Below are 13,280 nucleotides of genomic sequence, written 5' to 3'. Positions count from 1 at the left end.
ATTATTGTTATGATTATTTTCATTCATATTTCCAATGAATTATTTAAATGCTAAAGACGTAACGAAAAACGTAAGACGCAGCCAACCATCGATAGTTGCGGCCAAATGCAGCGCTGACTTTGCCATTCTCACAAAACGAGCCACAGGTACAACGACGAACGCGGTTGCATTACATTATTATTATTATTATTATATTAATTTCCCGCTTCGTGGGCATGCAATTAAAACCGAAAGTTGAGCCCGTTCAGCAGTCTTGAATTGAGTCACCCTTAATTAACCGGAGTCCATACTGAACCATCTGCAAGATGGACCAAATGCTAAGCCCCAACTTCTCGATTCCGAGCATCGGAACGCCGCTCCACCAGATGGAAGCGGACCAGCAGATAGTGGCCAATCCTGTGTACCATCCTCCGGCTGTATCGCAGGCGGATTCGTTGATGCCGGCACCCGGTTCCAGTTCCGTGCAGCACCAGCAGCAACAACAGCAGTCGGACGCCAGTGGGGGATCCGGTCTCTTTGGCCACGAACCATCGCTCCCGCTGGCGCACAAACAGATGCAGAGTTACCAGCCATCGGCCTCCTATCAGCAACAGCAGCAGCAGCAGCTCCAGAGTCAGGCGCCCGGCGGCGGTGGGAGCACTCCGCAGTCCATGATGCAGCCGCAGACGCCGCAGAGCATGATGGCCCACATGATGCCCATGAGTGAGCGGAGTGTGGGCGGTTCGGGAGCCGGAGGTGGCGGAGATGCCCTGAGCAACATCCACCAGACGATGGGCCCCTCCACGCCGATGACACCAGCCACACCAGGTTCCGCTGATCCCGGTATTGTGCCACAACTTCAGAACATCGTGTCCACGGTTAATCTGTGCTGCAAACTGGACCTCAAGAAAATAGCATTGCATGCGAGAAACGCCGAGTACAATCCTAAGCGATTTGCTGCTGTGATTATGCGAATCCGAGAGCCCCGGACCACCGCCCTGATCTTCAGCTCCGGCAAGATGGTGTGCACGGGGGCAAAGAGTGAGGACGACTCCAGACTGGCAGCGAGAAAGTATGCGCGCATCATCCAAAAGCTCGGTTTCCCTGTAAGACAAGACTTTACATTTCCTATCTCTTCCGGACGAATCTCTCACACCTTCTCCCTTGCAGGCAAAGTTCCTCGACTTTAAGATTCAAAACATGGTCGGCTCCTGCGATGTCAAGTTCCCCATACGCTTGGAAGGCCTGGTGCTCACCCATTGCAACTTCAGCAGCTACGAACCTGAGCTATTTCCCGGCTTAATCTATCGTATGGTGCGACCTCGCATCGTGCTCCTCATCTTCGTGTCCGGAAAGGTGGTACTCACTGGAGCAAAGGTGCGGCAGGAGATCTACGATGCCTTCGACAAGATATTCCCCATTCTAAAGAAGTTCAAGAAGCAGTCATAAATAGGATAGCGCTTTATTAGTTCTGTACGTGTACGTTTTAAGGTCGGTAGTTCTGGAAGTCTGATCATATGAGTAGGAGCAGCCTGGCGAGCAGCTCCGATCGAGAATAAACCACAAAGTAATTTAGCTGTACGAACAAGCTTTTATTATTTTTTCCGTTAATTACTATTCGTAAAAATTTAGACGAGGACTATGAACGCGATTGAGGTTCCTACAGGCACTGGGCCATCAGGGCGCCCACATTGTCGAACTCGATCTTCTCCGTAATGTTCTTCGTCTTAATCTTGTCGTCCTGCATGGCCACGATGACGAGTCCCTGGCCCTGGTTCTTCCAGCCGTTGCGCTTGATCCAGCTCTCCAGCGTCGAGTCCTCGATGCCGCCGAGCAGCTCCTTCAGCAGGTCCTTGCGAATTGTCTGGAATGTGGTGCCCACCACATGCGAGACGAACTTGCGAATGGAATCGTGGAAGCCGGCGATGTGGCGGAACATGTTGCGGTTAACCTCGGCCCGCTGCCAGAAGAGGGTGAAGTCCGCCCGCTCCAGTATGTCGGCGAGGTCGATGATTGTCTGCACATTCTCGTCCTTCATCTGCTGAGGCAGCAGCAGGCACTTGGCCATCACGAAGTCCGTGTGCGGCAGGCTGGTCAGCGACTTCAGCAGAATGGTGTACGTGATGTCGAAGTTCAGCATGTGCGGGTTGAACTGGTACAGCTTCAGCACGGCCAGATTGGCCTCCAGGTCGTAGGTGTTGTTCTTAGCCTGATCCTGCACATAGGACTCCAGTGTTTTCAGATGATCTGGGTTGTAGCTGCGAAAAAAGCGAGGTTATGTTTTTACAACGCATCCTAACTCAGTGAATTTGTGCAGTTCTTACCGCTCGATGCAGCCCAGCATCTCCTGGATGGTCTGGCTCTGGCCGTTTTCCATTTTCACGAGGTGCGACATTTTCTACGGCTAATTTGTATGAAATTCGCAAGTTGACGTCGTGTTTTTTATTTTAATAAAGAACGACTCGGTGTGACCGCAGTGCTGAACTCGCATTTGCCGATGCAAACAAACGGAATGCGGTCACACTGTGTGGGAATCTGCAAGGGGGATTCCTGAATTTTATTTCAAAATTCCCGTTACGCAAAGAAAATATTCGAATTCACAAACTAGTTTATTTTAAAGTTCGAATAGCTCGCATTTACTTACTCCCTTACTTCTTGGGTTGCTCAAACATTCCGAATCTCAAAAATTGTTTTGTTGCGCAACAAATAAAGTCCAATAAATAAAACGCATATTTAAGTGGAAGTTTAATGATTTTAATACATATAGACATATGTATCTCATGTTTAAGGGAAGTTCTGTTCCGTTTTGCTTAACCTGGAAGTTCATGTGGAAGTGCATGTCTTGTGTAATCTACATGTTTTGTACAAAAGTATGTACACAATGGTATAAAAAGCAACTTAGTTGTATCCGGGATCGGAGGACTATGTCTTGTCCGCCTCGGCGACGCCGTTTTTCCCAGCCTCCGCCAGTTGCGCCTGGCGTTGCTCCTCCTCCAGCTCCAAACGCTCCACCTTTTTGATTTTGCTCAATTTCTCTGTAAGTGCATCATGAACGGAATGAGTGGCTACAAGTTAAAACGATATACTTGTTCCTTACTTGCACATCTTAGCATTATGGTGCCCCACCAAATGGACCATCCCCATCCCACGAAGCAGAAGAGCACACAGAAGAACTGCGACACGGCCACGATAATGTTGATGATGAAGGATCCGATCCTTGCACGAGCGCTGTCGAACTGCGAGAAACGCGGTATGCCCACGCAGAGGCAAAAGAGTCCGGAGAGCAGCGTTCCTGGGTTACGGAATCATAAGGCATAAGCAGGGATTCATGGATATAAGCACTTTTGAACCCACCTAGTCCTGGGAAAACCACATTGCAAAAGGCACAGAACCAGGCCAGATACAGCGGCAGTACGGGAATAGCTCCCTTCATCTTGGATGAGTACTCCACCAGGTCCACGTGCAGCTTCTTCCGCGTGTCCTGATGACAGAAAAAGGATCTTCAAATCTATTTTTATACAATCAAACTGATGGAGCACTTGCCTCACTGGGTGGCGGCGCCCTGATGCTCTGCCTCCTAGCGTTGGACTCGCGGCGCTTCCTCTTGCGGCAGCAGAGCAGCATCAGCCAGAAGCGCTTGCAGCAGCCCCTACAAGTAGTGGAATTAGTACAACCAAGCTCGAAAGTGGTTCCAAACTATACTGACTCCTTAACTTGGCCATTCCCTGCATCGGTTGCCGCTGACATGGCTGCCTCCGAGGCGCCTTCCACCACCGAGGACTCGGTGGGCTTGATGCCCAGCTCGGGGTCCTGATCCCGCCAGGAGACGGTGCTGCCCTTCTTGTTGGGTCGACTGCCTCGACGACATGGTATGCAGAAGCAGCACTGCTTCATCTCCGTCTCGTCGCCGGTGGTGGGATCCACCCTGTTCACCGATCGACAGCAGAACACCTTGCTCAGACAGAGGCCGCACTTGCCTCGTGTCCTTGGTCCCGTGCTCATGTTGGCCTCCTGCTTGGTCCGCTTGGACACTTCCTCCTGGTGTGCTTCGTGCTCCTCGGTGGCTGGTTTCTTGCGACAGCTCCGGCAGCAGCTGGACTTTAGCCAATCCGATACCTTCTTACGCTTCGGCTTGGTCTCGTCAATCACTTGGACATTGGTGGCCGTGGTGGCACTGCTGTTGCCGCTCCACAGGACGGGCTGATCTTCGGCGGATTCGTTTCGCTCGCGGCGCCGGCAGCAACGGGAGCAGCGGGATCGGCGGCAGGGCATGAACAGCTTGGAGCAGCATCCGCACAGACCGCCCTTCTTGACATTATCCTTGTCCTCAAGGAACTCCTGACTGCTGCTCCTGATTGAAAAGGGAATGCGAGGGAAATGGGAAATACAATTAAGGCACTAAATTAAGGAAACTGTCTTGTTAGTTTCTACAAGGACTTCAAGTGTGTATTATTGATAAACCTTCTTGCTTTTAAAGCACCAAAGTATTTGAGAGAGTCCTTCAATATCTTGAAGTCCGATTATGACTTGGTGTAAAGTACTTTGCCCACCCATTGTCCTTGGCTATCAGGCGAGCGGATATAAGCTTTTATGGCTTCGAGGATTGGCCAAGTGCCAGGCGGCGGAAGTGCTGTATGATTGGAAAGTTCAAGTTTGCGGGATAGTCCTGAATCACTTCCGCACTTCGCTGGCGTGAAATATAATAATCACCTTCGGAAGTGAATTACCATTAGCGTGGGCCTACGGATGGCGCATGTGGCGTTTATCTAGTATCTCAAAGTTATGAATAATGCAGTTGCAGCCAGTTAGTAGCGTGTAATGCTAAATCTGTGGCTTTTGAACTTTCATCCGGGCATAATGAAGTTTCGTTTTCGGGTCGATTTCGAGTATGCCAGCCCACCAAAATGTGTCACGAGAGTTTTGCTTACACAATTCCTATATGGGTCCATGCCCGCAGCCCAAGAAAGGTGTTCACGTGTATATAATATATAAATGAATATATATATGTTCCTGAACAAGCAGGCCAGTAATTCCGTTGTGCACGAGCCAACGACCAAACGCAATTTGGAGGTCGGCAATTTATTTGACCCGCTCCGGTCGAAATTCAAACAAAACTGCGAGACAGTCGAAATGAATGGAGCAAGTTTTCCGCACATTCTTGGAGTCGGAGTCGGAGTGCCCCAAATGCCTCCAGAAGGTCAGTGCGTTTATTTACCCGCTGGCAGATGACTAGCAGCGATAAGTTATAATTGGATCTCGTGCCTAATTACCTAAAGAAGTACTTGTCGCCATCGATGAAGGAATCCTGGGCCAGATCCACCGTGTAAATGACCGCGTTATTCGGCGTTCCGTTCAGCATTTCGAATTGGCAAAATTATCTGAATGCTTATTTCGTATTAATTGCTGGGAAAATCATCGACTTGCGAGGACTTGCGAGTTCCAACTTTCCGAACTGGAATTTCCCAGCGAGTGAGTTGCTGCGGTTGGCGCGATTGTCCGGCCCGAACTGATTTGTTATTGCGGCAAGAAACTTAAGCCGTGTTGCGAAAATACTTTTCCCCTGTTTTCCGCGCACGCTATACCGTACAGTGTTGCCTGGCCAATAGTGGACTATCGTCCGATGGCGCAAATTGATTTCGATCCAGGGAAATCCCCACTGTAACTGGTCGGCCAGAGGGCTTTCTTGTGGGTCTCGCATGGCTGGAAAACAATGCAGTGAAGGACATCGTTACCTTCGCCGACTGCGACGGCGATTGGGAGGACTTCGCGACCTGCCGACGAACGGATTTCCTCAAAGGCGGTCCCATCGTGTTGCTCCTGGGCCAAGGGTCTTGGCCAACCCACTCCACCGCGCGCCCCTTCTCCCTTTGAAATTTATTGACGCACTTATGAGTGGCTTGACGGACCTGTGCCAGCAGCAGCGTCTAGGGCACGGAACTCCTGCCCACACGGCGGGCACTGTAAAGTTTTATGTATCATAGTTGTTGGCTGGCCCGAACCCCTCGCCTCCGGCGTTTCCTGTATGTAAATTGGCTGGCCAGGCGCTGTAAGCCTTGGCTGGTGCTTTATGTGGTGACCCTAGGGCCGAGGCAAAATGTTAGTACAGCTAGCTAGTCAAGTTCTAGTCGAAGCATTCAAGTTCTAGCTGAATGGAAAATGGTGAGATTCGACGGGGCTTTGACTGATGAATATTCATAATGGTCATAGCGAACATGGGGAGTTTAGTAGTTGTTTGTTGCGCGGGTCCTTTGGTGACAAAGATAGAACGATAAGCAATCTCAAGGGTTACAGCAAGGTATATCATACTTTTTTTGCTCATATATGTAAGGACTTCTCAAAGGTTGGTACTTCAAAGTTTCTAATGGGTTTTAAGTATTTAGGTTGGAGTTTAAGATCTAACAACATTGTAACCCATGGAAAACTCATATCTAAAAGCCCATCTCTGTAAAAGGTTTTAAGGAATATGCCTTGACTTCTGAACCAAAATTGGTGGTTTTAAGTCTGCACAGAGATTTACCAATCCTCAGATTCCCACTTCCTGGTTACTCACTTTGCCAGACCGCCGCTTCCCGCCGTGGATCCTCCCTGTCCGTCCGGCGATCTCCGCTTGGCGTCCACCTTGAAGTCCGCTCCACTCTCGGGCGTGGGCATAACATTACCAACCAGCTCGGATTCGGAGGCGTCTAGGGCCGTTGGAAGATCAGAGCTCTCGCACTCCACCTCGGGCACGCTGGCTATTCGATCGGCGGAGCTTTCATTGGGATGCAAAACCGAGACAGAGGCTTCGATGGGTTGGGTGGGTGGAAACGGTGACTTGGGCAGCTCCCCCGAACTCTGAGGAGCAATGCTGCCGTCTGCTGTGCCCGTCCGGGAGGCGGATTCACCCGGCCTGGCCATCGTGGTACCCGAACTGGGCGTTGGCGAGGGATCAGCGGCTAGGTCGTTCTCCAGACTTTTCAGATCGGTGAGATTTTCGCTGATGGTCTTGTGGATCTCGTCGGTGGCCTCGGTGACGGTCTTTTGAATGTTTTCCAGAGTTTTCTGCGATTTTTCCAGAATAGCAGCAGCATCATTGGACATGGGTTGCGCGTTTGCTCCCACTGTTTCTGGAAGGGAAAGATGGCAGATGGTTAAATTGATCCTTGTAAGCAATTGTAAAACCCACCTTCTTTCTCCGTAGCATGTTCCTGTACGGTGGCCACCTTTCGGTTTTGAGGAGAATCTGATCGCACCTTGGTGCTCTTGTTGCTCAGCAGGCTCATCCTGGAGCTCATTCGCACCAGTTTCGACATATTGGCGCCACCTTTACCTCCTGGCGTTGAGGGCACGGTAACCTCACTGGTAACCGCTGGAACCGCTTCCACCGCCTGCAGGACTGCATTGCCCACCTGAGCAGCCAAAGGAGGAATTCCTCCGACGGGATCGGATCCATTTGCCCCTTTCTCTAACGTTATTCCATGGGGTTTTGTGTTAGCTGGTTTCTTGGCCTCCGCTGTGGTTCCCCCAGGTGGTTTAGTTTTTGTGACTTGGGATTTACTGGACTTTACTGAAGACTCGGTGTCCTTTCCATTGCTCTTGGCGACCCCAGACTTCCCAGTCTCCTTTCCCTTCTCCACTTTTGCATCCTTTGTGGAAGTTCCCTTGCCGGCTGGCTTTTTTGCATTTGTGGTTGGTCTACCACCTACAGGAGTTTTATTTGCATTCTTTGCTGGAGGTTTCAGCGAGGATTCCGTCTTGGTCTTTGGTTTGGCACTTGCAGGGATCTTGGGCTTCGCTTTGGGGCTTCCTTTAGTGGTTGCCCCTTTTCCAACTTTGTTGCTCTTGGGCGTAGTTCCCAAGGCTTTGGGCTTCTCCGGCGATTTAGATCTCTTCTTGGACGAAGACGGCGGGGACTTGGAGGCAACTTTAGTCGATCTGGTGGGAATTCGCGAGCGGGAGTTCCTTCGAGATAGAATCTCTGGAGGCTCGGGCTTACCCCGACTAGAAACTCTTCGGTTTTGGCCAAAGGCTTCGGGACTGATTGATTTCCGGCGACCCATCATAGCACTGGCTGGACTCAAGGAGATGGACTTCCGGCGACTGGGTGTTGTGGCACGCATACTCCTATTCCTGGCCATGGTAGCGGGTGAAATGCTGGACGACCGCAGCGAGGAAGAATTGATGCTCAGTCGCGAGTTTGCACGTGAGTTTCCCCGCGAGTTGGACACATCCAAACGGGAACTGGACCTCTCCGCCCGAGAACTAGATCTCTCAGCGCGTGAGTTGGATCTTTCCAAGCGTGAATTGGGCCGATCCATTCGGGAACTGATCTGATCCAATCGGGAGCCAGGCCTAGAAGGTGGGCCCCTGGATGCGGACCTCGAGTCCCCAGGTCTTCCACTCTCCCTCGAGGACGTTCTGCTGGGATGCATGGATCTGGAAGGAGATCGACTGCCGGCATTCATGGCTCTGGAAGGGGACCGAGTTATGCTAGCCCGTGAGCTTCGTCCAGAGGCAGGAATCCCAAAGTCTTTGGGTGGCGAACTGGAGCGTGAGTCTGGACTTTTGCGAACCGGTATACGGGACACCGAGTCCCGCCGCGTGGAAACCTCGGATGGGGTATCCGCCGCATCGCCCATCAGGGAGGATCTGTGGTTTGGACTCTGGGCCGAACTGCTGTCCTTATTTGGGGTTCCAATTATGGGTGACAGCGTGCTCGGCTTGGCTATCTTTCCGTGCCTGCTCAGCGGCTTGGGCTCCTGATCCCTCTGATAGATGGACTGCCTTCGCTGTCCAAAGCTTGGAATCCTGTTGGGTATCCTATTCGGACTTAGAGCCTGCACAGATTTCCGACGCATCCTGGACAGTGTCTGAGCTGCTGGCAGTGTGGAGAGCGTGGGTCGGCGGAAACTGAAATCCGAGGTGGTGGCGGTAACGCTGCTCAGGTTGGAACTTCTTCGATCCGAGACCGTTTGCGTGGAGCTGCGACGTTCCGGTGAGGTGGAGCTGGAGCGACGTCTTGCCTGGTTGGGAGTGCCATCGAAGGAAGGCCGACTCAGGTCATCCAAACTGCACCAGTTGGAACGCGGCGGGTTGTGGGCGAGCGACTCCTCCTTGTTAATGATCTTCAGGAGACCGCGTTGCCTTCGCGTGGGATTCAGATTTGGCTTCAGTGGTCGCGGCAGGGCTCCGGGCGGAAAAACAGCGGGTTCCGGCCTGCTCAGATCCATGGTGGATCCGTAGTGGAGGCGGGGAATGGAGCTGCGATGCGGATCTGTTATCAGGGGCAGTGTTTCCATGCTCTTGATCTTTTGGCCATAGGGCAAGCTGCGGATGGGATCCCTGCCAATGGATCCCCTTCTTATTTGGGCTCGGGGCGTGAAGGTGTCGATGGAGGAGGTAAGCGAGTCCCGCTGCTGGAGAATGCCCTTCTGCGGAATGGCCAGTTTGCTGCGACTGTGGCGTCCACTCATATTGAACTGCACCGATGGGCGTGGCGAGTCATCCGTGGTCTGGTGGACGAGGTGACTGGTGTAACCCAGCGAGGAGGGCAGCTCAGGCAGTCGCGGCTCTGAGCCAAAGATCGATCTCCGTCTAGGACTGATCTGAGGCCTGCCGGCCGGCGATGAGGTAGTCGTCGATGTCGACTGGATGGAGGCGTGTCTACCTTTGGTGGGAGCTTGTTGCGGAGGCCGAGGAGCAGAAGAAGCTGCCTGTCCCGTGGAAAGTATAGTGAAAGCAGTCTTTTTGTGTGGACGAGGTTGCTCCACTCTAGAGGAAACAGAAAAACTTCTATATTTGTATAATCTTCATAGATATTTTCCGCAGCATAACCTCACCTATAATCTCCGCCCATAGGTATGGAATCCCTAATGATAACTGGGGACATTTCCCGCTTTAAGCTATGTTCAGGTTCCACACTCCGGTTGTCATCCTGCTCCGTCAAGTCGGTCCTACGGAAAGGAGGTGGGTCAGCCGGTGGAGGTGGCATTCTATAGTCCTCCAGCGACTGCCTCTGGCTGCCTCTCTCCAGACCCAACTGTTCCTCCAGATACTGCTTCGGTGAGAGTACAACGTCCCTGCTAACGGGCCTGCTTTGGTTGGGCGCCACTCGCTCCTCTCCGCCGCTGCTCGAGCTGTTCATGTCCTGGATCATTGTGGCCAGCGGGGAGAGAGGTCCTTCATCCTGCTTCATCGACATAATCATTTTGGAGCTGGGCCGCAATCGTGGGATGCGTGTGAACTCTGGAAAGTGCTGTGGCGCCGGACGGAACCAATCCCTCCCCGAATAGGAGCCACTGAGTAATCTAAAAGGGGTCACGAAGGATTAGTTTGGATTATAGATTAGCGAATTTAACTACCCACCCCCTGTGATCCTCTGTTGTGATGCTGGACACACTCAACTTGGCGGGCGCTTGGCTGGGAGTCCTCGCCGTCTCATATTCCTCATCATCGAAAGACATTCTCTGACCGACTACGGTGTACTCCTCGACCTCGTTCTCCAAATCATAAACGTCCGGCTTGTTCAGAATGTCATCAGGAGCCAGGAGCCGATAGTTAGGCGAGCCCAGTTGCTCTGAACTGGAGCCACCGCTCGAGTTGGGCAGGATTTGGATGTCGGGTGGCTGGAGGTACGGCAGGAGGGATCCTCGGGGAGTCCTCGAGTACGGCACACTCGGAAAGATGCGTTCCCTGGCCGCAGGAATAAGTGCGTTCAGCGCCATGGCGGCCACCAGCGCATCCTCCTCGGAGCTGGGCAGTTCCACAGACCCATTTCGCAACGTCTCAAAGGCTGCTGTTCCGAAGTAATCATCCGGCTGGAGAGGCGGTGGAACCGGATCCCCAAAGAGGCTGCTATACGGCTGGGCATCCGACTCCGAGGGCTGGCGCACAAAGCTCTGATTGGAGGCGAACGTGGAGGGTGCCATCGATTGGGCGGAGAGAATGGAGCGGGTGGTGTGGGTGCGATAGCTATAATCAACCGGGATGATGGCCGGCTGGAACCCGGACTCGCCTCCAGTGGATCTGGGTCGTGGTATTGGGTTCGTACTTGGACGCACGTTCAGATTCGGTGTCGGATTCGGGTTTGTTGGCGGCGGCTGTGCGGCTGAGGCTGATGGCATGGGCATCGGGGATGGGGATGGCGATGATGATGAGTACGAGAGGGTCTGCTGCATGGCTTGACATGGGTGCTAACCGATCTCCGGCCCTCATGCATTCACTATGATTTCCGATCCATTGTTGCAGCGTTTTTGCGAAATTCAGTCGTGGTTGCAGTAGTTGGAAGCCGATTTCCACGCAGGACACTCCGCGTTCGTCCTTCGGCTCAGTTTAAGTGCCACAAAACCAATGACGCCAGGAGCTATTTATTCGAAGCAACAGAATGTATTTAAAAATCACTCACAACACCCATGTGCGCACATCTCTTGGTTCCACAGACAGACGACCAGCGAGACCTTCCGGCCCTCTTGCAATGTCAGAGAGACGTACACGCGACGCCTTCACCGGCGGAGAACGGATAACGGAACGAGGAGCACGGAGCACGGAGCACGGAGCAGGCAGTCCCAAAAACCGGAGAGCGAAACTGAAGGGCTGCCGGTTTCATTGCCAATTCGCAGTGATGGAAAAGGGTACTGGCTCTGTTCACCTGGGTGAATTTTTAAAAATATTCACAAGAGAAATTTCTTTTTTTTCAAAAATCCTTTTTTCTTGGACATTTTTAATGGCTTGAACAAAGTAATTAAAATTCGTCAGCAATTTTTGTACAATCAAAAAAAGTAATTAGGTACAACTGCCCGGATACGTCCGCTTCCATCACTGGTTGTGGCAAAAATAGTAGAGTAATTATTACTGCACGGCTTTATTTTCTAATGCCATTTCACTCCCATTCAACTATAAATAGCTGCGTGTGAGGCGCTGATAAAGCCGCCCCAAAACCAACCGATTTGAAATCGGAATCGTTATGGTATGCCATGCACCTGCTGCTATATGCTATATGGCTGCGAATCCAAATCGGACTCCCAACTCCCAAACGCTTGTCTTGGCGCTAACGAGAGCATAACTTGATGAGGAGGCCTCAAAGGCCTGGAGGGGGAATGGAGATGGGATTTGCTTTTGGGCGGATGGCTTCGGCTTGGCTGGCTGCACCGGGGTTGCATGTTGCAAATTGCCGCATTAGTGACTGCACTTGAAGTCGAACGACCCGGCAGATGTGGAAGCCAGCGGGCTGAGACTATCCTATCACCAGAAGTAAGCGATGGTTTAATTGGAGCTGTGCGGCTGGGTACGCAGATATTTTAGCGAAATGACGTAGCCCATGGAGGTTTTGGGGGGCGGAGGAAAGGTGTGAATGAATGGCCTTTGTTCGCATTGATTTTCCTCTGCCTAATATTTAACCTACATTTTATGGCCCGCCGCTCGAATTTCGGTGACACACTTTGGGCCAAAAGGAAGTGACTTGGCCGGCTCCTTTTCGTTCCTTTCTTTTTGTTTTGGCCATGACGCGTTTGGGGGAGTTGGCCGGCTCCCAGGCGGCTTAAGCTTCCTATTTGCGAATTGGTTTTTTAACCGCCTGCCGCATTACACGCAGTTTTCATGCATCTCATTAACGCTCGGTCACACTTGAATAACGACTTTTAATACCTGCCACGTCCACACTGACTGACACTGGGTGATTTTGGCCCTGGAGCGCATTATATAATTTACATTTGGGTTTTAAGCTTAGTCTAATTCGGAAATAGAATGTATTTGCTGAAAAGCCGCAACAAATAATGGAAACGCGACGAAACGTGGCCGCTGCCTAACTTAAACTGATGGCCGACCAGCGGTAAGTGAGCAAAATGGAGGCCTTCAAGAGAAATATTGCCTACACTTCAAATCCAAAACAGCACACAATGCCCCCCCCCCTTCCACCACTTGGTGCCCCAACAGTTTGCACACGCAGACCCGCTGAGATATCGAGACTGGCGAAGTGAAAAGCCGAAAAGAAAAGGCGACCGGGGGCGCCAATTCGCCGCGACTTTTCCGCATTTCGCCGCCTAGCGAGGCGGCTGCATTAGCCGTTTGCATGTCGTTGTGTTCATCTGTGCAACGTGTGCTTCTTTCTCAGCTCTTTCTGCCTCTTAGACAACTTTTGATTGCTTCCCCCGTGTCCCCCGGCAGGCTGTGACACCTGTTGTTATGTCTGTGGCACGCGATGTTCCAACACTTTTGTACTTCTACGCCGCACTGCCTGCCACCGAGGAGCTCAGCCAGCTAAGTTTTCATACTTTTCGGGATGCCTCATAACTTTAATGCCACTTGTATCTATTGAATGCACGCGT

At 51.9% G+C, this 13,280-nt stretch overlaps 3 protein-coding genes across 4 annotated transcripts; 1 reads left to right on the top strand and 2 right to left on the bottom strand.

The window, feature by feature from the left end:
* The first annotated feature begins 96 nt into the window (after positions 1–96).
* Positions 97–1,560, top strand: LOC6735606 (TATA-box-binding protein). Its single transcript, XM_002082490.4, has 2 exons — positions 97–1,085; positions 1,150–1,560. Exons 1-2 carry the CDS (start codon positions 306–308, stop codon positions 1,426–1,428), a joined length of 1,059 nt encoding a protein of 352 aa, XP_002082526.1. The 5' UTR covers positions 97–305; the 3' UTR covers positions 1,429–1,560.
* On the bottom strand, positions 1,551–2,492 carry LOC6735605 (eukaryotic translation initiation factor 3 subunit K). The gene is made up of 2 exons (XM_016168705.3): positions 2,304–2,492; positions 1,551–2,237 (listed from the first exon to the last, which is right to left on the bottom strand). Exons 1-2 carry the CDS (start codon positions 2,372–2,374, stop codon positions 1,640–1,642), a joined length of 669 nt encoding a protein of 222 aa, XP_016028967.1. The 5' UTR covers positions 2,375–2,492; the 3' UTR covers positions 1,551–1,639.
* Positions 2,493–2,711: 219 nt separating this feature from the next.
* On the bottom strand, positions 2,712–12,726 carry LOC6735604 (protein stum). Of its 2 annotated transcripts, XM_016168703.3 has the most exons (10): positions 12,601–12,726; positions 10,324–11,320; positions 9,798–10,265; positions 7,145–9,729; positions 6,530–7,085; positions 3,686–4,330; positions 3,523–3,628; positions 3,334–3,460; positions 3,077–3,271; positions 2,712–3,014 (listed from the first exon to the last, which is right to left on the bottom strand). In XM_016168703.3, exons 2-10 carry the CDS (start codon positions 11,133–11,135, stop codon positions 2,902–2,904), a joined length of 5,607 nt encoding a protein of 1,868 aa, XP_016028965.1. In that variant the 5' UTR covers positions 11,136–11,320; positions 12,601–12,726; the 3' UTR covers positions 2,712–2,901. The 2 variants fall into 2 exon arrangements, with proteins under 2 accessions (XP_016028965.1, XP_039148267.1); XM_039292333.2 differs by lacking the exons at positions 6,530–7,085; positions 7,145–9,729; positions 9,798–10,265; positions 10,324–11,320; positions 12,601–12,726 and adding an exon at positions 5,250–5,572.
* Between the last annotated feature and the right edge of the window lie 554 nt (positions 12,727–13,280).

This window comes from Drosophila simulans, chromosome 2R, assembly GCF_016746395.2.
Source record: "Drosophila simulans strain w501 chromosome 2R, Prin_Dsim_3.1, whole genome shotgun sequence".
NCBI lineage: Eukaryota > Metazoa > Arthropoda > Insecta > Diptera > Drosophilidae > Drosophila > Drosophila simulans.
The sequence above is the reverse complement of the archived record's forward strand: the minus strand, read 5'-3'. Positions and strand labels throughout refer to the sequence as shown.

What these genes read in the sequence shown, in the direction of transcription:
- LOC6735604 (XM_016168703.3), bottom strand. Translation starts at nt 11,135, where the DNA reads ATGCAGCAGACCCTCTCGTACTCATCATCATCGCCATCCCCATCCCCG. An exon ending in ACATGCTACGGAGAAAGAAG is followed by an intron (nt 7,086 to 7,144) that starts GTGGGTTTTACA and finishes TTTCCCTTCCAG; the next exon opens with AAACAGTGGGAGCAAACGCG. An exon ending in GGAAGCGGCGGTCTGGCAAA is followed by an intron (nt 4,331 to 6,529) that starts GTGAGTAACCAG and finishes CTTTTCAATCAG; the next exon opens with GAGCAGCAGTCAGGAGTTCC.
- LOC6735606 (XM_002082490.4), top strand. Translation starts at nt 306, where the DNA reads ATGGACCAAATGCTAAGCCCCAACTTCTCGATTCCGAGCATCGGAACG. An exon ending in TCCAAAAGCTCGGTTTCCCT is followed by an intron (nt 1,086 to 1,149) that starts GTAAGACAAGAC and finishes TCTCCCTTGCAG; the next exon opens with GCAAAGTTCCTCGACTTTAA.
- LOC6735605 (XM_016168705.3), bottom strand. Translation starts at nt 2,374, where the DNA reads ATGTCGCACCTCGTGAAAATGGAAAACGGCCAGAGCCAGACCATCCAG. An exon ending in ATGCTGGGCTGCATCGAGCG is followed by an intron (nt 2,238 to 2,303) that starts GTAAGAACTGCA and finishes CTTTTTTCGCAG; the next exon opens with CTACAACCCAGATCATCTGA.